The following is a 23,442-nucleotide window of genomic DNA, read 5'->3' on the forward strand; positions in this document are numbered from 1 at the left end:
CTGCACCTGGTGACTACTGAAACCCGGAGCTAATAGCTTTCAAAACTACTGTGTCTACCGCAGATGTGAAGGACCTGCGTAGCCACATTTTCTTTTTTTTCACCTCTATCAGTACACCACTAAACCATCACAGATAGCAGCTGAGAAAGTTTGACAAAACCCAGAAACATGAGCAACTGGTACACATGACAGTGTACGCTGCCCTCTGGCACCCAGACCTCACTCTGACCTCTGTGGTCTCCAACATTAGCACAGACACGACTGTGGAGGTTAAATATTTGCTCAGATTAGTTTTAAACCAAGTCATTTTCCTCACTCAGCAGACCACTTCTGTGGTCTAGAAGTACCTGGGGGAACCTACACCCCACTGCAGGGATGGCTCTCTGGAAATTGCCGAGGAAAGCTTCTGCTCTCGATGCAGATCGCTGAGCTCAAGGGAGAGGTCCCAGTCACACCAACACCTCCCAGAATGGCTTAACTCTTCCAGGAGGTCTATTAAGAAAGTCTATTAAGAAAGACTCACATGACAAAATCAGTTCTGTCATGACAAATGTCCTTTCAACCAAGCTTAAGACTTTGAAGATGCTTATCTGATGGAAAAAAATGTCTTCTTTAATTTACATTATTTTGTAATCGTTTTGATTGTCCAACTCCATTATTTCCAAGATATCAGCAGAAAAAAAATGATGTGAGAAGCACATCTCCTTTGTCCCTCCTCCAAAGTGTTGATGTGTATTCTTACCTTGTGGGTCTCCCCTCACTGTCACACTGAAAACGTAACCACCAAAAGCGTGCAATGTAACAAAATTCATAAAGCGCCGAGTTTGTGTTTCAACAAACTTTAGAAAAACATGCTGGGAGGAAAAGAGCAGTTTTGGGGGTGAAGTCAGCTGAAGCACCTCTAATACTGTTTACCCGTACTAATGACACGCTACATAATCATTTAAGTGATCTTACGATGCAGAATTTAAGGAGGTTATTTGCTGACTTACGTGGTTTTTTTTGTTTTTTTTTTTTTTTTTTAAGAAAGTAATCGTTCCTCGTGTTGATCAAGTCCGAGCTGTGCTTTTTGGCAGCAGTTCTCCCCAGACAAGCATTTTCATGTCAGTATTTATCTATACTAATTAGCTTACCAGCTTGAACAACTCTTACGAAACGTTTCCCCCCCCCCCCCCCAACTTCTTACACTCCAGTTTTGTGAAGGAAAGCAAACTAATTTTATGGTTTTTAAAACTATATGAATTCACATAAATCTTACAGAACGAGTACGACAAATTCTTTCAATAGCTTCATAACGCTGCCCTTTACAGAAAAGGGAACAGGAATGTGACTGCGAACTTTGAGCCACTTTTGACAAGCAGAGGTTAAAATCCTCTCGTATAAAGGCAGAGGCCTCCCTTCTGTCAAAACTGCAAGAGGCTGCAAGCACTCGATCCGGTGGCTGCAAGTAATTTGGCATGGAAGTGAAATATGTCTTTAAGACCTACATGGATAAACACCAGTTATCCTGACACGGAACCCAGTCCTGGCAAGAGAAGAAGAGAGGCTGGGCAAAAGCTTAAACTAAAGACCTGAAAAATAACAAGCAATTACCTTCGAAACTAAACAAATTATAATCTTCTTTCTACAAGTTCTGCCCGACCCCATTTCATCCCGTACGTTTGGAACAGCTTCCAAAATAATTTCTGAAGCGTCTTCCATTTCCTTCCCGTCGCTCCTAGGATTTGCTTACTATGGCAGCTGATTTTTCTTATTATTTCTTTCAAAGTCATGTTTCTGTACTTGCGAAGTATTCTGAACACAACTTTTGTCATTAAACATTTTACAAATTTCAGCCAATTCCAGTTAAACTGTAATTTTCTAAACTATGGTTTAGAAAGTATAAATTTGAGTAGAGCCAGAATGTTATAGTCTTAGGGAAAGCCATTTTACTTCTTTCTCGTATATAAAATGTGGACAAATCTCAACTACTGACAATATTTGAGCTGTAGTAGCAGAATGGTTGGATAAACGTCCATCCCTTTAAAGCCAGTCAATCAAATGATTAAAGCTTGAGAAGATTTAGTGTTGTTTAACCACCTACTAATGTACTGTACTATCAACTGCAGTTACAGTATACCTGAAGATGTTTCCTTGAATTAATTTATAAAGAACTGCTCTGAACATCTCCTCGGGATGTATCTGGATACCTGTTTTAAACCACCAGCTCACATCATCATCCCTAACAAACCAATAGCCAAGTGGACTCAAACTACTCTAAGTATGCAACAGAAATGGCAATTTTGTTCTTCATGCAAAGTAATTTCTCCCTTAACGTGAGAAAGGGGTAAAAGCTTAAATTGGCAGAAAAGCTTAAATTGGCAGTCCCTAACTACAAAAACTGAAAAATTAAGAATTGAGCCTGGCAGGGAGGGCTAAGTAGACGTTTCATTTCTTACCTGCTACTGTTGCATGTGTCAGATAAAAGTGGAGGGCACGATTTTAAATCTATCAGATAACAAATGACACGTTATCAACACATCATCAACATTTTACCAAATTACTGCTTACTCCTTCCAGATATCTTTATAATCAAGTTCTCAGAAAAAAAGTTTACTTTGCACAAACAAATATTTTAGAACATAAGCAAAAACTTCTGCTAAGATTTTCATGAGTTGTACAAAAAAATGCAACTCAAAACCCCTTATGCAAATATTTATCAGTCATCTGTTAGTGGCCTAAAACACTGCTGTAACTGCTTGTGTGCATTTACAATGCAAACAGCCAATCTGCATATCCCACTACACCATTTGCATAAGTCTAGGTAAGCCTTACGTGCTCATTAGTGTAACTGGAACTGAGATAAAAGCTTTTTCCACTGTTAGAAACTGCATGTTTCTATCAATGCTATAGAAACATATTTCCAAATTTGAAATAACGTTCTTTAAAAAACTGACCCATAAATTCAGTTACCGTCACAATAGCTGTGCTCAACAGAAACCAAATAACGTCAAGATTAAGCTCTAAAACGTAAGCAGAGGATGCATACAGCATTTTCCGAAATAAAATATTCTAAAAATATCTTCAGAGCTTGTATAACGTACTCCAGGGTACAGTTCCACACTTTCCTCCATCAAAGAGCACAGGAAACTTTCCGCCAACCCTGTTCCTAAAACCTTTTATGCAAAATCAAAATGAAACAAGGGGGGGGAAAAAAAGTCAAATTAGTAGCATTTGAAAGATTCTCCAATTTTCTCATTAAACCTCTTAAGAATTTCCCCTTTAAATCAGAGCATCTATAAAGCCTCAAGTAGTCTTATGAAGGATTACACTATGCTAATAGGTACTGCGATGCCTGAACGCAGCCCCAACAGCAGCACTTGAGATTTGAAGCTCTACTTCAAAGGAGAAGGGGTCCCAGCTAGGAGAGAAAAGCAATATAATGTATTTGTTTGCCTCAGTTACTTAGAAGTGATTAACCACCTCACGTTGGTTTTGCTTTCCACTTTTGTCAGCTTTTACATAGCATTCTGTAATAAAAGATATGTTCTCGGTAGACGGCTTCTCTTTATGGTATCAGGTATAAAGGACAGTACAGGAAACAGCAAGAGATTGTATATAACTAGTGGTTCAAAGAAACCACTTATTCATACATGGGCGTACCAAAATTATTGTGAAGAAATGTTTCAAACTGAAATACAGTGCCCCACGCTCCTAGAATTTCACTAATTTGACTAAAATTGGCATTTTTAAATTATGATTGGTGTACACTGCGCATATGTTTAAGAACAAAGAACCACAACAATCCATTATGCTTGAGTTGTCCAAAGACACTGCAACAAACTAACTTTGCTATACTAATATTTGGGTCTAAAAAGCCCTCCCTCCATGAATCCAAAGGGTGGAGGAAAACACAAAAAGGACTCCAGCAGCCTGAAATTAAACAGAAGGAGAGAAACTGTTTCCTCTTTTTGTAAGCAGGAAAGGAAGAGCTGTTCTTCCCATAAAGGAAGCACAAATAGAAAAGAAAAGCATTTCAGCTGTACAGGAATGAAGAACTCTTACTTTATTCTGAGCTTCCCTTTTCCTTTTTAAGCCATTACACACAAATTATTTTAACCTGGAGAACCTGTCTCACAGCCCAAACACTTCAGCTTCTGTTGCCCCCCCCCCCCTTTTTTTTTTTTTTTTTAAGGATAGTTCAAAGACTTTTTGCATCTATGTATCAGAACATAGCTAGTAACAGAAAAAGTAATCCAGAAAACTGGTTATAATCAGTCTTTCAGTAGAAAATGTTTACAGTTTTCTTTTATGTGTAATTGGTATGTGCAGTTTCATTTGCATCAAGCTAACCAGTTTCCTGACACGAAGGGCTCTTTTGCTGGCTATACAACAGTCATCCAGTATTGGTCTGACTAGATAAAAATTATCTGTTCACCATAAAACATACAATGCTCATTTTAAAACTTGTCTACTACACTGGTGATTGGTTTTGGTGGTCTTGTGTTTGTGTGTTTTTTTTAAAAGGTAAATAATGCAATTTTCAGTGTGCTAGCTGCTTTACACTGCCTCTGTGGAAATGTCTGAACAGGCAGCTACTGAAAGGTGGCTGAGAAGGTCCAAGTTCAGAGTGACAGCACCGCCGAGGCTATCAGGGAGCTCTAGAGGTCCCCATCCACATGCCCTGCTCCAGCAGGGCCCCCAGACTCCCAGGAGGAGCCCCCACAGCCTCTCTGGGCAGCCTGGGCCAGTGCTCAGCCGCCCGCCCAGCACAGAAGTGCTGCCTGGTGCTCAGAGGGAGCCTCCTGCCTGCCCCTTGGTGCCCACTGCCCCTGGCCTGGCGCTGGGCACCCCTAAACAGAGCCTGGCTGCGGCCTCTTTGCCCCCTCCCTGCGGGGATTCCCAGCCCTGGGGGAGATCCCCCTGAGCCTCCTCTTCCCCAGGCTGAGCAGTCCCAGCTCTCCCGGCCTCTGCTCAAGGCAGCAAGACCCCATTTCTGGCTCACATTGAGCTTGGTGTCTACCAGGACCCCCAGGTCCTTTCCTGCAGAGCTGCTTCCCAGCTGGGTGCCCCCAGTCTGTTCTGGTGCCTGGGGTCGCTCCCCCACCCCAGGCGCAGGGCTCTGCACTTCATGGTGGGCTTCACAAGATGGCTGCCACCTCCCCTCACCTCTCACCTGAGGTCCCTCCAGATGGCAGCGCAGCCCTCTGGTGAACCAACCCCACAGCCCAGTTTCATTGCCTTCGCTATAGCCATATAATTATGCAGTTGAATCAAGTGAAATCCTTGAACAGATCCTTTTACTTGGCAGGGATCTAATCTACAACTACAGAAAGTTTATCTTCCTACATTTTTACCCTTTTTGCTAGCCATTGTAATTATCTCAATACCATATTTCATAAAGTGTTCTCCATCCAAGGACTTGTAACTGTTTTTAACAATTAAGATAGCCTCAAAACCCAGTAAGGAAGTGAACAATCTCTTACACAGAGGGTAGCTAAAGCACAAATTCAGAGAAAACTTTACCAAGATTGGAAAAAAACAAGTATCTGTCACACAGCCGGCTACAGACTTCCTGGCTCCCGGTCTCAACTGTTAAATTCCTTCCTGTACATGCACACACACACACTCAAACTCCAGTAAATAGACTAAAAATGCTTCAGAAATCATCACTACCCCATGAAAATGAATAGACAAGTAACAAGGAACACTTAGTACAAGTGAAATACTATCCTGCTGGGGTTAGTGATGTTACTGTGTTACTGATATTGCCCTTGCTTTTTCTCTAAAATAAGTCAGAACATGTATTGCTAGCATCAGTGCAACACACGAGTTCAAAATTCATTTCACTGCTATGATATCTTCATGATTCCAGCACCGAAGACTTGAACAACATTAGAGGAACATGCAACACTGGTCAGAAGAACTCCAGAAGTTTAGAAAGCCTTCATATGTTTTATTTCAGTGAAATATTTCTTTGCCATTCAACTTGGACTCCTGAATTTAAGGGGTCCTCATGCAGCGCTAGCAACAAAGGGTAGGACCTAACTCCTTCTTGTCTCTACTTTGGAAAAGCAGACAGACTTAAATACATATCTCCCTTCAGTGGCAGCATCATTTCCCTTGGGGGAAAAAAAAAGCCCTAAGCATACAGGGCCCTCCCTGCAGCTGTTTCCTCCTGCCTACCCCCACCTGCCCATGCCAAAGGGAAGCTTGCCGGCAGCAAAGGTGGGTAAGGAAGGTCATTACTATGTGAATTCTTCCTCCATAATAACTAATTTTTTTTTCCCCCCTCCCAATGCTGGAGCATGCTTTAGGGTTTTCCAGAGCTGACAGCATGGAGCACAACAGCTTGAAACTTGAGAGCGTGCGATGAGTTTTCCTCCCAGCCAGCACTGGCTCTCAGCCAGATGAAGGCTCCTGCAGACTCCAACGCAGGCTGTCCTAGCAGAGGTTCTTCCGCACAGAGAAGCGTACAAGCAGGTTGGAATGCAAATTCAAACAGCATTTGATAACCATCACTCACATTTAATTTCAGGAAAGGGGGATGCAGTCCCCTTCTGCCATACAAATTCTGACAATAAAGAGAAAATGAGTCAGACTGCCTGCTCAGTCACATACCCATTCACTGCAACACGATACGAAGTCAAAACCTGTCAACTTGAGCTTTTCAAGTTTTCTTCTGCAGGTGGGGAAGCCCTGCAGCTGAATGCTATTTTTGGAAGAACACAAGTATCACTTATTTCTTCAGTTTGTGCGAGGGGTGCATATTGCTCTAGCAAAGCAACCAAATAGGTACAAGGGGAAGTCCCAAGCTTACCTAAGGACAGCAGAAGCACTACCTGACTCCCTAAAATACAGCTCTGAGCAGTTGCTGTGTTCATGATACAAACACAAGCATGGTCACCAGGCTGTGGCTCTTACCGATGAGCTGCAGGCTGAAGATGCACCTTCACAATTGCTCCAAAAAATATTTAATGTGGCAAAATTGACAGCATCTCTGGTTAGACATCCCCATCCTTTCTCTTTGCACCCACATCTCAGTTCAAATGGAGAATTAAGAACTGATGAATAAAGAGACTTATTCATTTCCATTTGTTTCTACTTCTAAAGATGAGTTTTCACTTGAGGTTTTGACATACGTCAAATTCCAATACTGCGGGGATTTTAGTAACTGAAACTGCCCCACAGCTTTCCTGAGGAAAAAAAAAAAAAAGACAAGTCAGAGTAGGAAAATTGAGTATACAGCTCCTATGGCTTGATACAGGACACTGGAAAAAAACAAAACCACCTTTTATTCTCAGAAGGCTGCCAGGAATGGAAACAACATTCAACCATGTGTTACAACTGCTTTTGTGAGGAAAGCCAGGAAAGGTAACTTCATGTTAAACTGTGAATTGAGTTAGACACACAAGAGACTCTGCCAGGCTCACCTTTTCATTTCTTGCCAACTTGGAAGTGGAAAACATACTTTGCTTTACAGTTATGAATTTCAAAAATATTTTTAAAGTACACTTCTAGTGGTTATTTTCTACTGAAGCAAAACTGCTCGACTTCACCTCCAAATCAAGGTGAAAGGGTTTCACTGAAGCTAACCTGAAACAAAATACATGAGACCAATTTTAACACTGTTCTGAATTTTGTTTGAGGTATCTTGCATTAAGAAACTAAGCCAAAACCCTGTGGAGGGTATTATTTTTCTCTCCTTTACAACAGACTAGACAATTTCTGCCTAGCAGAGCTTTGCTTATGTACAGCTGATTAAAATCTCATTCAGAAGAGCCACGCCACCCAGCCAGATATGAAGAGGTTTGTTTTTCAAAGACTTTGAAACATACTGGTTTTGATGCCAGAAGTCAGAGAGTCTCTCCAAGCTGATGTTAAATAAATGAGTCTGTCTAAACTGGGATTTATCTCTTATCTGCCCCTAAAGGCAGTAAGAGCTGCTTTTTTAAAAAAAAATTACTTAACAATTTAATTAGTTACAACATGTTTTCATTTCATTACTCAGCGACTAACGTGAATGTTTTGTGCATGTGTGATAACTGGCCCCATTAATTTATCAAAACCAACTGAATAGTGCAGTATTTATTTCAGTAAAGTGTATTAGTTCTGTGCTTAGGTACTGGAGAAAATGCTTTTTCCACAAAAAAATAAATGCTTGAAATATATTCTGTAAAAAGTGCTTATTAGAAATAAGTTTGAGATATATTTCCTAGTCCAGATTAAAAATGTCTCCTGCCACTGCAACACATCTCAGCTGTGGGAACGTCCCGGAGCAACCCCCAGGGCATCACCCCCTGCCACTCCCTCTGAGTAAATCATGAGGCAAAATTATTTAATTACCTACTGGCATTACTCTGTCCCTTGTAAGGAACGTACTGGTGTACTGAGGGAAATACACACAGGGCTAATCAGCTGATTTTTGGTGGTTAACATGCAGTCTCTTACAAGGAAAGACACCCCTTCCAAAAATGTAAGCTTAGTTCAATTCCACGTGAAACAGAAAACCCCTCTTTTATTACCACCTCTGACAAAGAGAGAAACCAACTTTTAGGCGTGATAGCTATTCTGACGCAGAAAAGCCTCATCATAACCAAAAGGTTTTTACAGTGAGACTTCCCAGCTTCCCCACAGAGCGCAGAGCACCTCTGGGGAGGGGAAGGGGGGGGCAGGAGGAATTAGGGACGCGGCAGTGGCTCTGAGAGGCAGGGCAGGCGAGCAGCCCCAAGCAAAACCCTTCCCCAGCGAGGCTGGCCTCTCCTCCCCGTGATGTGACGCTACAAAGGGGGCCAGCTCTTCCTGCCCTCCACACCCAGAGGCTGGGCCAGGCGGGGCGAGGAGAAGCCGGGCGCTGAGGCGAGCCAAGAGCCGCCCAAGCACCCAACTCGCCGCTGCTGTCCTGCTCTCGCCTCCCGCCTGTGGCACGGCGAGCCCTCAGCCAAGCTGAGAAGCTCCTTCAGCAGAAAGGAGGCTGAGAGGGGAGACATGGCAGTGACTACGCTCCACCAAGCCTGGGAAATCGTCCTCTGAAGCCTACATTGCTGCTGGTTACTTCAGTTTGGAAGAACAAGGCTGGGAGGACAGGAGCTGCAACAGAATGAGGCAGAAAGTCCTTCAGCAGATGGAGGGGGGGGAAGAAGGGAGCTAAAAGCAAGCCTGGGGACAGCCACCTCTGCTCCAAATACGAGGTTTTATGTTGAAAAGCTGGCTGACTACAATAGCTGTGGGAAGAGAAGAGCGATGTCCCGGGGGTTACTGCGGGAGATGCGCCCCGCCACGCTCACGTCGCTTCGCTGAAGCTCTGAGGAGAAACCGAAGCTGATCAGAGCACCCTGTCACACATCTGCAATCTCGCTGCAAGTCTGAAAAGTTGCAATAAAAATATCAGAGAAAGCTCCCTCCGAACCGCAGGAAGCCAGGCTTGTATTTTAAATATACCATTATAATGGTAAGCTCTAATTGTTCCACTGAGGACTCCTTTAAATATACTCTATACGGATGTATCTTTAGCATGGTATTTGTTCTTGGCCTCATAGCAAACTGCGTTGCTATCTACATTTTCACTTTTACATTAAAAGTGCGAAATGAGACCACCACGTACATGCTTAATTTAGCAATATCTGATCTGCTGTTTGTGTTTACATTGCCCTTCAGGATTTATTACTTTACGGAAAGGAACTGGCCCTTTGGAGACATTCTTTGCAAGATTTCTGTCACACTGTTTTACACAAACATGTACGGGAGCATTTTGTTTTTGACCTGCATAAGCGTGGATCGCTTTCTAGCTATAGTTTACCCGTTTCAATCGAAGACCCTTCGAACCAAAAGAAATGCAAAAATCGTCTGCGCCGCAGTATGGATAACAGTGTTAGCAGGGAGCACACCGGCGAGCTTCTTTCAGTCTACAAACCTCCGGAATGACACCGAACAAAGAACATGCTTCGAAAACTTTTCGGAGGACACCTGGAAAACCTACCTATCCAGGATTGTTATCTTCATTGAAATAGTGGGATTTTTCATTCCACTCATCGTGAACGTGACCTGTTCTACTATGGTCCTACGAACGCTGAACAAACCCCTGACGTTAAGTCGGAATAAACTAAGCAAGAAAAAGGTACTCAAAATGATTTTTGTCCACTTGGTGATATTCTGCTCCTGTTTTGTGCCTTATAACGTTACCTTAATACTGTACTCTCTCATGAGAACGCAGACATGGATTAATTGCTCGGTGGTAACCGCGGTCAGGACTATGTACCCTATCACCCTGTGCATCGCCGTCTCAAACTGTTGTTTTGACCCAATCGTGTATTATTTCACTTCGGATACAATTCAAAATTCGATAAAAAGTAAAAGGCTCACTAGAACACGCGATAGCAGGGTCTCTGAGATGCCAGTTTCAGAAAACTTTATTCAACACAGCCTTCAGACCATAAAAATGAAAATATTTGACAGTGACTCTTCAAAATAAACTGCATTAAGAGACTGCTGGGACTAAACTGGAATTAGAAGCCTGCACATTTCTTCAGCTGTGAAAATATATTCTGATCTGTAAATGTTACTCCTTTACATCAGAAAAAAAGTTTCTGGCATGAAAAAGTGTTAAAAGTATTTTCTCTATGTAGTATTATGCTTCAGAATTCACATCAGACATCTGTTTTTACTGTATTTATGTTAAAAACAAGGTTCTGTTTTCAGCCTATGCTACCAAAGTCCAAAGACTAGTTTGTCAAGTCAGAAAATGAATAAGAAACTAGGTCACTTCTAAAATTAACCTAACCACTTGTTTTAAAATAATTGTATCGGTTTCCAAGTTACTGAGGACAGGGGGTGAAACTAGTTGGTTTACAATGCAGAATCCACTTACCGATCATATTGGTCATGTAATTACAGCTAGCATGCCTGCTTTCAAATTTCCTCTTCCCTCTCCCTTGGCTCCTATCCCCTTTTTTTCCTCCCAGCAACTTCCTTCATCGTAAAAGGCTTCGATCACTGTGCTAGCAAGATCTTCATTTTCCCTGTAACCTGCCCTTCCCCAGTTAACCACCTTCCATAAGTAATAAATTACCTGTCTGCTGCCTGTTCCCCAAAACCAACAGATTAGTTATCTCCCCTTCCACTAACATCCCTTTTTTCTCCACAGGCCCAAACTATGTTTTTCCCAGATTATCTACACAATTCACGTGCTTACTTTAACCTCAAAAACAATTATTCTCAACACATTCAGCTTTAAAGACTGCTGTTTCTGTTTCAGATCTGGAAAAAAAAAAAAAGACTACTGTTTCTCCACTTATCTGATAGAATATATTCCTTCTTCACAAGCCTTACCTCCATAAAGAAATTAAATCTTTGAGTAGTTTAGGGCATCTGGAAACAACTCAGAAAAACTGGTTTTTCTTCTCACCTCTGTCTCAGATGTCTGTGTAATTATAACAAAAATAACCTGATGACTGAAGCTGGTGCTTTAAAGTACAGTACCACTTTATTAAACTCTTTTCTGAGAAGCTCTTCAACTCAACACAAATTTTAAGCAAAATAATATCCTCCAAGTAAGGTAACTCAATCCGAAAATACCATTTTGTTATTAAAAAGACACGACCCTTGATGACTAGGAATGAGTATGCATGTTAACCAAAATATTTCTTTCAGGAAACTTTTTGGTGTCCCTTATAGAAATTCAAGACACAGTAATGTTCAGAACGAGCCTTCCGCTCAAGCTTGGTGCCCAAGAAATATTTTGGCTTTTTAACATTAGCATTTAAAATTCCTGATGTTATTTTGTTGTGAACTTTATTTTATAAAGTTAGTTGAGGCTATGTGCTGGCAAAATTGAGACACTGTAAAAATCAAAGCCAATGTAAAAGAAGTTTATGTATATTACTGTTACAAACAGGAATATAAATACAAAAGAGTATTTTTAAATGTCCTGCTATGTATGTTTCTCAGTTATCAGAACACTGTACATTTTCCTCAACATTAATTTAACACTAAAATTAAATAAGTACTTAAAAGGTAGAAAAAACAAGTGTTGTTTTTTCCCTCCCCAAGGACGATGAAGCGAAGAACTGAATTAAAATGCAGTTATATTTTAGATTTATGGCAGTCAATTGCACCACAGATAGAGTACTCTAACTGAAGCACTTTTACTTCAGGGCACTACATGGAAGAATGACTTGATGTTGGAGAAAATGCATATTGGGCTATTAGAGTATATGATGATGTACTATCCGATCACATTTACTTCTTCCGCAATACTTTTGCCTAACTGTTACAAGTCAATTTTACATTGAATACTACTACTGGAAAACTTGAGTTACCCAGGCTACTAGAAATTGATAGATTTAAATGCTACTAAATTAGAAATTCATTCTCTGTACAACTGGTGGAAGGAAAATTCAAACGGTGTAAGCTAAACTACAAGGATAGGCAGACATTTAAGTTTATGCTAATATCTGAAAACAGGCAATGCTCTTAGTTGGGAATCTGATGTTTTTCTGATTCATATCTGACTTCAGAAAAATGCATGAGAAGAACCACTGAGTAGAAATCCAGTATGATTCCTATACAAGAAGTCACTGAGAAATTCAAGTTCAAAAGTTAGATACACATCTGTTTAAGAGCCTGTTTAGCATTTGGAATGGTAAAAAAGCTTTTTGTTGTCAGTATTTGCAGTCAGTTCTACCCTTCACATACGCTCTTCAGTTGATAAACTTCAGGGTTTCCTTTCTTAATTGCTCTGAGAAGAGATGCTGCATTTCAACAACCACGTGGAAGCATCCACCGTCAGTGACAGGGATGACTGCCCAGGTGCCAACGCTGACACTCATGGTACAGAGCAAGGAGTACGATGAGGAGGTGAATTTTATACACAGCTGGTTTGTTTTGAGGGTGAAGGGCATTTAATCATCTCCTTCCTGATCCCCTCCAAAGATTTTAAAGCTCTTGGGCTCCATGTCTAGACTACAGCTCGTGCCACACGTGGCACTGACACCCTGTCCAGTAGCATCCCTGCACTGCAGCCACGAGCACTGCTGGAGCCTCACCCTGGTAGAAGGAAGCTGCTCCTGCTGAGATTACAGAACTACCCCAAAAAAATCACTGGACTTATAAAAGCAGAACAAGATGATGAAAGTTATGTGTTTGGGTGCTGCCCTTTGAACCAGACTTTCCTCTTCGTTCAGAAAGCCTAGGGAAGCATCAAGAATGGGTTTTTTCTGCCTCGCACTTGCTCTCTGGGGCAGCAGCTTCTGCTTTTTGCCCCAGCACAGCACAGCAGCTTTCCCACCAGTTAACAGCCTGCTACCTCAAAACTGTGTGAAAAGGCTTTGAGTTTTTAATTACCAAACATACTTCACTCTTGCCACAGGAAAAGAAAAAGACAGAAGAGGAACATCTGTAATTCAGAGAATCTCTGACTTGAGAAATTCCTGATCTGAGCAGTTCAGAAGAAGGGAAGCAAACGTGTACCTCCCAGAAAAAGCTGATAGAAAACCAAACTCCCAGCTCATCAGGACCAGAGGAGGTTTTCTCCTCCTTTTACAGCTCTACAAGGAGATTAACCTGGAGAACCATGGATGGAGCAACACTTCCACTCTCCTGAGTGCACTCAGGCTGTACTCCTTCAGTCTAATCCTGTTTTTGATATCAAATCTGCTGTCTCTCTGGCAACAGCTAATGCCAAAACTTAAATCTAGATGAGGAGAAAGTCATGCCTAGGCATCTTAAATAAAAATGTCTTACGATGTCCAAGCTCCTGAGCATCTGACAATGCACTGCATCCAGTACCTGCTAAAAGTGCATTATTTTTTACTCATGTGGCTATGCAGAGGTTTAGGAGTCCATTTTTTAGGACTGTAACTTGCAGATTCCTTCTTTGTATTTAGTTACTTTGTCTACAGAGTGCAGATACTACCTACTTACCCGAATAATAAAAGCAGTGAAAATTTAGTTAACTTCAAGTCTTTGTGGATCAAAAACAAGGCAGGCAGCAGCTGCTAAGCAGATAATGAACAATCTGCTCCAAAAGACAGGGAAAAAAAAAATCTATCAAAAATCTGATTTACTTCAACTTATTACTTAAATATAAGATTTCCCATTTGAAACTTAATATTCAGCTTGAAATCTAAATTTCTGGCTTTCTGAGGAACAGAATAGGAATAAGAATTTGTCTCCTTTGCTATACACATCTTTGACATCCAAAGAAATGTAGAACTAATACCAAGTCAGGCTTATATTTTTCATCAAGAAGTGCTTAAAAACATAGAAGATTCCTTAGGGAAGTGAGAAATCCTAAACTGGAGTCAACACCCAACCTTTTATTTCTTAAGTAACTTCAGACTTAGCAGTGCAGCTGGAGAAAGAGCTCGTTAGAGCAAGCAGGAGATAGGAATGGCTGTACTGGGTCAAAGCCCAGACAGGCACCTAATCTACAATTGTGCTCCTCCAACAGTGGCCAAAGCTGGATGTCTGGGGAAGAAGATAACAGCAGGAGGGGCATGCACGGCTTCCCCTCTTCATCACTTGTATCTCAGACTGTCTAGGTCAAATGTGTTTGTGTGTTCAGTAACGCGAACATTTTTTCTTCTCTGAGCTTGTCCTGCCTCCCTTTGAACTCGTGTCAGCTTTTAATATCCACAAGACTCTGCAGCAAAATGTTCACCTTCTGTGTATGTGGTAGGAAACAAACCAAACCAAAAACCCTTTTGTTTTAAAGCCACTGGCTTCATTCCTGCCTCCTTTGGAAGAGGCAAGGACCGTTTGATTGCCATGCTGCCTTTCTGTATCAGTCCTCCATCACCTCTAGCAAGTAGGTGATTTTCATTTGCAACTTCAACCAGCATCATAGCCAAAAGTAAGATCTTCAGAATTACATAAAGACATCCTGTAAAATCACAGTTAAACCAGTGAGGGCCACTTCGAGACCAGTCATTTTAAAAACCTCACTTGAGCATGGTAAAGCCTGGCATTATGCATTCTTCCAAGTTCGTTTTCAGCAGTTTTACCAATGAAAAGCAATTCATTCATACTTTTCCAGCAGTAATATATTATAGGGTCCTTGCACCCTACCAGAGTATCATCATTTATACCTCGGTAAAAATTAATATTTAAGCGTCACTGACCAAATGCAACAGGATGCATTTGAGAGCTAGAGCAAAATGTAAATTAAAAATAAATCTGAGTTATAAATACCTGGGCTGCATTTAATTATCCGATTATCAGACTGTTGATAGAAACTTCAGTATAAATACAATTGACAATCCCTGAATTAGCACATTTTCAGAACACACTCAAGAGAGCTCATTAAAGAAAGGTACAAAAGTTAGAAAGCCGTGCTTGCAGTCTAGTACTTCTGCAAGAAGTCGGAATTAGAGGACTAGAACAAACCTCTCTGCTTTGACAGCAAAGCACTGCCTAGCCTTTCACATTTATCATCTCTCTCCCACCCCCAGTTCCTGTTACACAATTGTTTATAAAACAAGCCTTGTTTTTCCTGAAAGCTGAACTTATCACAAAATTAAAACCGAGAAAATACACCCTGTAAACATCTTTTTTCTATAAAGCCTGCTATTTTGTTGGAAGAGAAAATTCCAGAACTGAGATTTTATGTTTTTGCTATTTAACAAGAACTCAGTTTGAACACAAAAATCAAAGCACGAGGAATAACAAAGGAAGGCCTTCAGCGGTAACTTCCCGGCTTTTTATCAAGAAGCAATTCTTTTAAAGGATAACTTCCCACACACACAACTTTAAGACGTGCCCTACCTTCATCCTTCATAAATAGCAGTCGCTGCCCTGAAGAAATAAAGTCTTATTTAACAACGCCAGCAACAGGAGGTACCAGAAATTAATGCTGTTATCTTGGGAACAGAATCAAGTGTACTTCATGGGAAAACAGTGCCAGGCCCACTCTTCTGCTTTTCAGTGAAATTCTGCAAAAATTTCTTTATAAAAGGAAGTCAATTGTCCACCTTAGTTGTAAGTTTTCACCCACCCATAAAATTATGCCACGTTAGATCTATTGATTTTTGGAAGTTTGTCCTTGCAAGCTCTTTATAAGAAGAAATATTAATGTAATAAAAATTGGGGGAAAAAAATCCAGGGTGCTAAGGAGCGATGGTGGAATAGTTTACTATTCTTCGCAGCATCAAGAACTACGTTTGACTTAAGTTATAACTACCTATAATAGAAGCTCTGATGTTTTCATTAAGTAATGAAGCGTACACAGCGCTGAAGATCTAATAGAGAAATTAGTTAAATTTATAGCAAGATATGACAATGAATTGAGAATAAAGTATAGGAGTATCTGCATTTTTAGCCTGAACAATAATATCTTCCATTAATGAAATCAAATTCCAAAAAACTGTGTTTGCTCATTTACAGAAGTTAAAGTTTCTTTCTTTAACATTTCCATTGTCCTCTCTACTGCATGCTCACGTTGTGTTTCACGTGTTCCTGTGCATGGTTCAGTGTTAAAAAAAAAAAGATTCATATATACATGCAATAACTTAATGCAAATGCAACAGGTGGAAAGAAAAGCCACTTCTAATGCCACATAATTTGGTGGTTGGGGTTGGACAGGGTACTGTTAGCCCCTTGAGAGCTTAAAAACCGAGCACAGAACTTAAAAAAAAAAAAAAAAACACAACATTTGAATGTTTCTTCAACACCCGACTTTGCTTACTAATGGAAACAATTCTATCTTCCATAGAAAAGCTAACTCCAGAATGGCTCAAATAATAAATCAGGAAAGGAGGAGCAACGTAAGCTGCTGACAACTGTTGAGGACCATAGGTCACGTAAAACGTGCAAGCCAAGTGTTGTTTCACTAGAAAGATTTACACAACTATGAAGTTCGAGAGCATAATCCTATCCAAGACAGGAGCAGCAGGGATACAGCTGCTGAATTTAACCCATGGATCCTTTTGCATTTAAGGTGACAGCTCCACTGAATTTGCCCCCCAGTTTAGACAGATTTCACAAACTGAAACAACTATAAAGCTCCCTGAATATATATATAAATATATATATATCTCCTTGAATTTTAATATATTTTTTCCTTATGTGCAACCTTTAGAAATCCCTATTAAGTGTTTGTAGTACAGATACTGCAATGCTGCAGAACAACGGGCTTTTAGTGCATACTACCTAGTAGGACTGAAAACGAGAGTCCTACAGCCACAGGATGGCCACTGAAATACAGAACACCACAAACCAAAAAGCAGGAATTCCCAGAAAATCATTTCACTATTGTTTGATAAAAATGTTACTGATCATCAAAGCAACCTTAAGGGAAGAAACACTGAAAACTACGGGATTGTGTTAACCAAGATCCATTTCTGTGCCTAAACCCATATTGGGACCAGAGGAGACACAGTGAGGTATTTTTACATTGCAACCAGTGTAGCTTGCAAAGGTCAGAGGCTACAAACAGCTCACTATTAGAGCTGCAGAGACCATGCTGCTTCTGTAACCACAGGGGTACGCAGCTTGTTCAAGTACCTAAATCAGAGGCCTCTGCGTAAACAGAAACCACAAGTGTCCCTAAGTGAGAAACACGGCCCCAAACACCACCTACAGCAAAGCCAGGCGTCATAACAAACCACGTTTTATTAACATACCCTTCGTGCTGAACAGAAAGGGAAACAGTTATGAAGACTGAGCGGATGATTCACTTCTACTAACCTTAATGGGCTAATGTTTAGGGTGGTCATCTAGTTTAGGGCAGTCATTGAGACCAGAGTTCTCCTCTTTATAGTCAGTGTGAAGAGATACCTTCAGAAAAATAATGATCCCATCATACAACACCTGCTTAAGATAAACAGAATGAAAAGCTTTCTCCAAGTGCAGCTATCTCTCAAGTATAAAGCAATCCTAAACACTGAAACTTTAAAGGCTAACAGGGAAGGATTCATATGCGCTCAGGAAGAGAACCTCTAAACGTTAAAGCATTAAATGAAGCGCAGAACAAACCCTTACTGAAGGATGGCATCCAATTTTCTCAAACTGAAAATGCTGCCGAGCTGCTGTGTCTTAGGTAATCCCTTTGGTCATGTCTGCACTTGAATCGCAACAGCATCTTAAGGGTTGGGCTGCCCTGGCATAACTGAAACAGATAAATCTTAATACATAACCAATACCTTACAACCCTAGTGAGTGTTTTTGCACCCTTTATCAGTGCTTATCAAGAGGTGAGCACATCACCAATAGAGACAAAAGCAGAAAACACGGGACCTCTGCTTTACACAGTCTGTTTTCTCTACTAGTAGCCTAGAGGATTTGGGTGGATGGTAACACCCAAGCACAGGTAACAGCTTGAGTCGGCCTGATGACAAATAGGAGTGGCAGGGAAGATTTTCAAAGTGCAGATGCTGGAGGAAAGACTTCAGTAGTCTTCCTGGTTCATCAGAGTGCTTTCAGCTGCTAAGGCAGGTAAAGGTTTTGGAGCTCAAAAAAACAGTACTATTCCTACTAAATGCCACTCAGACTACTAGAAAGTAGAGAGAATCACTTTTAAATATGTTTATGTAAATATATTTTATTTATACATCTATTTAAAAGATTTTTATGCATATGCCCAAGCTAAAAAAGTATATATCTTTATGTGCGTATACCATATAGTAGCATGAACACAAAGCAATCATCTTACAGACTTCTAAGAACGTGCTTAGTATCGTAAAGGCAGGAATTTAAAAGCTGCCTTTTGGTTTAAAACCTGTAATTTAGAAGGCTTTCCAGGCACAGTTGTGACAAATGAAGGGTCAGGGCTCATTCTTAACCCTGATAAAAAAAGCACACGCAGCATAACCGGTGTGGTTCTTCAGCATTGTCACGCAAACCAGCAGCCATGGCAGTGACCCGATCACACACGCTCATGATGCAAGAGAAATATATTTAGTATGTACAGACAGAAAACCTCAAATCAACTCTCAGTTCCTCCTTTCAGGTTAAAGCTGCACCCTCCTAACATTTTAAAAGGGAGCGTAAGTGCGTGGAATGGCATGATTTGGTGATGCTTAGCACACGGTGTGACCTTTAGGAAAGGCAATTCAGAGTTAGAAGTCACTGACCACTGCAACGTCCGCATTGAAACTGGGTCTGAGGCACCTAAAATCCAAAAGGTGGCAGCAGATTGGGGATGTCTGCAAGATTTCACGAGGTGCCTACCTTTACACCAGTCCAACTCCCTTAAATCAGCCCTCTCCTGCCAGTCGGCATGCCTGCAGTGCTGCCACTGTGGGTAAGCCAAGCGTTTCTTGTGCCTACAGCACAATTTCAGGATTCCCATACCTAAAGTCTTTGAAAGGCAAAATTTAGTAGACATGAAAAGAGTCCTGAAGAGAGCGTGTCTGCCCTATGCTGGTTTTGTCGAGAGAAACCAGCTGCTGTGCAGCCACACATTGTGACTCCTGGAGCCTGGAGGAGAGAAAGTAAGAGGAGGGCTGACTCACTTGCCAGCACTGAAGTCACTCCCGTGGCTGAGCCCAGGATTACGGGGCCGTAGCCGTTCACATGACGAGCCACAGCCTGTCCTAAGGCCCTGGGGGCAAGCAGCAAAGCACAGCTTGCACTCACAGGGCCAGAGCTTCCTCACCTACTAATCCACAGCAGCAGCTGGAAATAGTCCGTGACCTGCATCACGCCCCACGCCTTGCCCAGGCGCTGTCCCAAAGAGCTCCAAAAAAGGCCCAAACAAGCCAGGGAACACGTTATGAGCAAAAAAGAGACATTTTTGGGGCAGTACTCAAGCCTGCACCACTGTCCCTTTTAGGCTGGCAGCATACACACAGCCCCAAACTCTAATCCTTGGCACCTGGCCTTGCTTGGCTGCCTATCAGCCAAGTTTTAGGGTCATTCTTCTAATACAGCAGAACATGACTTATCCAGTAACTTTTTGTGTGTTTTGATGGTAGGACCCTTCCTACCCCTCCTTCTAGTTTTAAAGGCAACGTCTTGAGACAACCAAGTCAAAGGGAGGGCTTCTTAACTGCACAAAGACGCCTACCTCCAGAAGAGATGCAGGACTTCAGACAAACCTAACAGAAAACACTCCCAAGAAGGTTGCACACCACCAGACAACACTCACCTGCATTCCTAGGTGCTTAATTCCTCCTCACAGGGAGCACAGAAACCTAACCTGAAATTGTACGCTGCATCCAAGGGAGCAGGCAGCAAGCACTTGAGCATGGGGAGCTCCACAATAACCACGTCCCTGTACAACCAAAGACCAGGGGGCTACATATTGAGCTTGTGCTTTCCCAAACACTAAAGAGTACCTGACCTGCAACTCTGCACAGCTTCTCTAAGTGTTTAAGCAAATCTCAGGCATGCTTATTAAATATTTTCCTCCTTACTGCATGATCAAAGAAGGTTTGCTGTTATTCCGGCTCAGGGAGTCTGTCGTATTTGTGCAGTAAATATATTCTTTGGGAACGCATTGTTTTCTTCTGGAAGGTATTTCTGCCACAATGAGCTGCATAAATTAAAACCAACAGTAGTCTCTGCTGTGGGATGAGGCAGCTGAGCACAAACATGAACTACACATTTAGTTGACAAAGATACGCTGCAAACACTGAGTTATATTCAGTGATACATGACAAAAGAGCACTGCAGATCTCATCACAAACGTTTAATTGACAACATAAGGTACAGAGGAGGAGTTGATGAAGGGGAAGCATTGCAGAGCACAGTTTAGACAACACTACATGCATGAAGTCACAGATCAAACTATGGGTTAGGGCAAAGCAAAATACACTTGCCTCCTTCGGACAGCACTTTAACCAAAGAGAAATACCCTTGAAGAGACCTTTATCTTGCATCAGTCATTCCAACATTGTAATGCCTGTCAATATTGGCTCTCCTCCTTCCTTCAAGAAATATAAACACCAATTAGGACAGGAAGTGCTAAAGAGCAATGCAGCCAGTGAGGGCTGTGGTGTCAACACCTGCAGTGCAGTCATCTGTCTCACACAAACACACCCACACCAAAACCTAGCAGACCAGATCACCGCAAATTTGCAGACTTCAGACTGAGCTAACTCCATTCAGCCCAGCGCACAGGGGTAGAGCCACTGTACTTCCCCATTCCCTTCTGGGTGCTGTGGGGTTGCAGCTGCTCCCACTCCTGTGAACTGCAGAAGCTACCAGGTAGCCTTTTAAAACCCCAGTCCTGTGTGGATTACCCTTTGGACTCCTCTTACTCATGAGGACTCACTTAAGTATGACTTCAAGGATGCCAAATGTGACGTAAAACGGGAACGGTCTGTACTCTTTGCCTACTGTACATGTGAAAAGGCATTTATAGGAATCACAGTCCCTGCAGGGGACTAAAAGGAACCTAATACCTTGCCGGCCCTCGTTCTTCATGGCTGTGAGGCAGGGAAACAACTGGATCAATTTGCAGGTATGGATAACAGGACAGACACTCCACAGGCATTTTCTTGATATTTCCTTCAATGACTCAGGAAAAAAAAAATCGTAAAGACACAATTCAGGTAGTACAGAGGTTTTGCTCCTGAAATAGATTGTGAAAACTGACAGACTTTGGTTTACTGGCACTGGAAGTCTGCTCTTCCCTGGTTCTTCCCAACGCACAGCAGAAAGCAGCAATGCTTCAGCCAAACACATGGCACAGCAGCTGACAAGGAAACTCAAAAATTTGCAAATGTGTTCACATAACCTTCATTTAAGATATTCAAAATAATTCCTTTTTTTGACTGGCTATTAGAAAGAGAGATTTGACAAAAAAGGCTGAGTGTGAACTCCTGGGCTGGCAGACCGCGGGCTATCCCTTTTTCATAGGAAATGGACTTTATCATCTGTTCCAAGGTTTAAGTTATATTTATATAGATATGATAAAAATTAATCAATGACTTCAGGTACCTTTATTTTTAAAGTAACTTTAGTCCCTTTAATTGAAGTTATCAAATTAAAATGGTGCTTAAATACTTCGAGATGAAGCACACATGCTCTGCAGTTGCATACAGACATATAGATACTATGGTATGTATAGATAGTATGGTATTCTTTTACTTTATGAATAAAAATATGCAGTGTTGGTATTATGAATGTATTCCAAATTCACCTTCACATAATCTGCAAAATTGCTTATTGATGGAAAGTAGAGAATATTTCTTTTCTGTGCTGCTGCACAGCCTTTCTTTGTTTTATCCCCTCTTCCTTTTCCCTCTAATTAAATTATCCTTACCTAAACACATGAGTTTTGTTTTGTTTTTTCCCTTCTTTCAAGCATATTTTCTTCGCCCACTCTTCTGAGGAGGGGGAGTGAGAGTGCAGTTGTGGCAGAGTTCAGCTGCCCAGCAGGGCAAAGCCACCACAGCTAGAGGCAAGGATGACCTAGAAAAGTTTCATCTGCCTCCTAAAGCACAAATGACTAAATCAGCTAGCAATGCAAAAAGCAATAAACATACTCAATGACTAGCGAAGGAGTGATGTATTATCTTCCAACACCAGTAAGAAACAATCTTTCACATTCATTCGATACAGCCTCCAAAGTCAGATAAAGGTCAGATGGGCTCTTAAGATTTTTTCTTCAGCGAAATTATGCAAGGCGTTTTTCCTCATAAAAGCTCTGTGACAAGTAAAACTACAATAAATTCAGCTATTCCGTTCAATTTCTCCGTCCCTTTGAATTTCACATTGCAGTCCTGCTTCCAAAAAGCAATCAGGAAAATGAGGAAAGCTCGGAGAAAGACAAGATGATCCACCTGACTTTCCAAGGAGCAGACAAACCTTGTAATGGATTGTTTCATCTCTACAGAAAAGTAAGAACTAGATGAAAATATATCATTTGGGTTTTTTTTGCATGATACATACTTTTCTTCAGAGTATAACACTACTTTAAAAAGTGTATTAGGTTGAAGTTCTTCTAATGTACTTAAAGAGGTTACAGTTAGGCTAAAGAGTTACACTTTTCATACTAGAATCACAGGATATTCCAAGGTAAAAGGGACCCACAACGATCAAATCCAATCCCTTGGCTCCACACAGGACCACAAAATCAGACCATGTGTCTGAAACCATTGTCCAAACACTTCTTGAACTCCAGCAGGCTCGGTGCCGTGACCACTGCCCTGGGGAGCCTGTCCCAGTACCCGACCACCCTCTGGTGGAAAAAGCCTTTTGTCAACACTGCTGACATTTCACTACTTCTGGTCCCCTGAGCCACCACTCTCCTGGTTACAGAATCACAGAATGGTTTGGGTTGGAACTACATTTTCTTTAAGGTCCCTTCCAAGCCCCTGCCATACCTTCCACTACACCAGGTTGCTCCAAAGGTTTCTTATTCTGTGTGTAGGATATGTGTAGGCTGGTTAAAACTTGCAGCCTTTCCCCTTAAGGGCACCTGTAGCTCCAAACAGGGTTCAGGTACTCACTTTTTTGTCTGTACTCTTCATAGCACTAAAATGCTAAAGTAGAGAGCATTCTTTGAATTATATTGAGAAT

At 41.4% G+C, this 23,442-nt stretch overlaps 2 protein-coding genes across 2 annotated transcripts in view; one reads left to right on the forward strand and one right to left on the reverse strand.

The window, feature by feature from the left end:
* Window positions 1-23,442, reverse strand: part of RB1 (RB transcriptional corepressor 1) — a 78,916-nt gene that overhangs the window by 25,528 nt on the left and 29,946 nt on the right. The window lies entirely within an intron of this gene.
* On the forward strand, window positions 9,428-10,450 carry LPAR6 (lysophosphatidic acid receptor 6; the record flags this gene model as incomplete). The annotated part of the gene is made up of 1 exon (XM_084290759.1): window positions 9,428-10,450. The coding sequence occupies one exon, from the start codon at window positions 9,428-9,430 to the stop codon at window positions 10,448-10,450; it is 1,023 nt and encodes a 340-aa protein (XP_084146885.1).

The sequence above is a fragment of the Netta rufina genome (genome assembly GCF_964035555.1).
Source record: "Netta rufina genome assembly, chromosome: 1".
In the NCBI taxonomy this organism is placed as follows: Eukaryota; Metazoa; Chordata; class Aves; order Anseriformes; family Anatidae; genus Netta; species Netta rufina.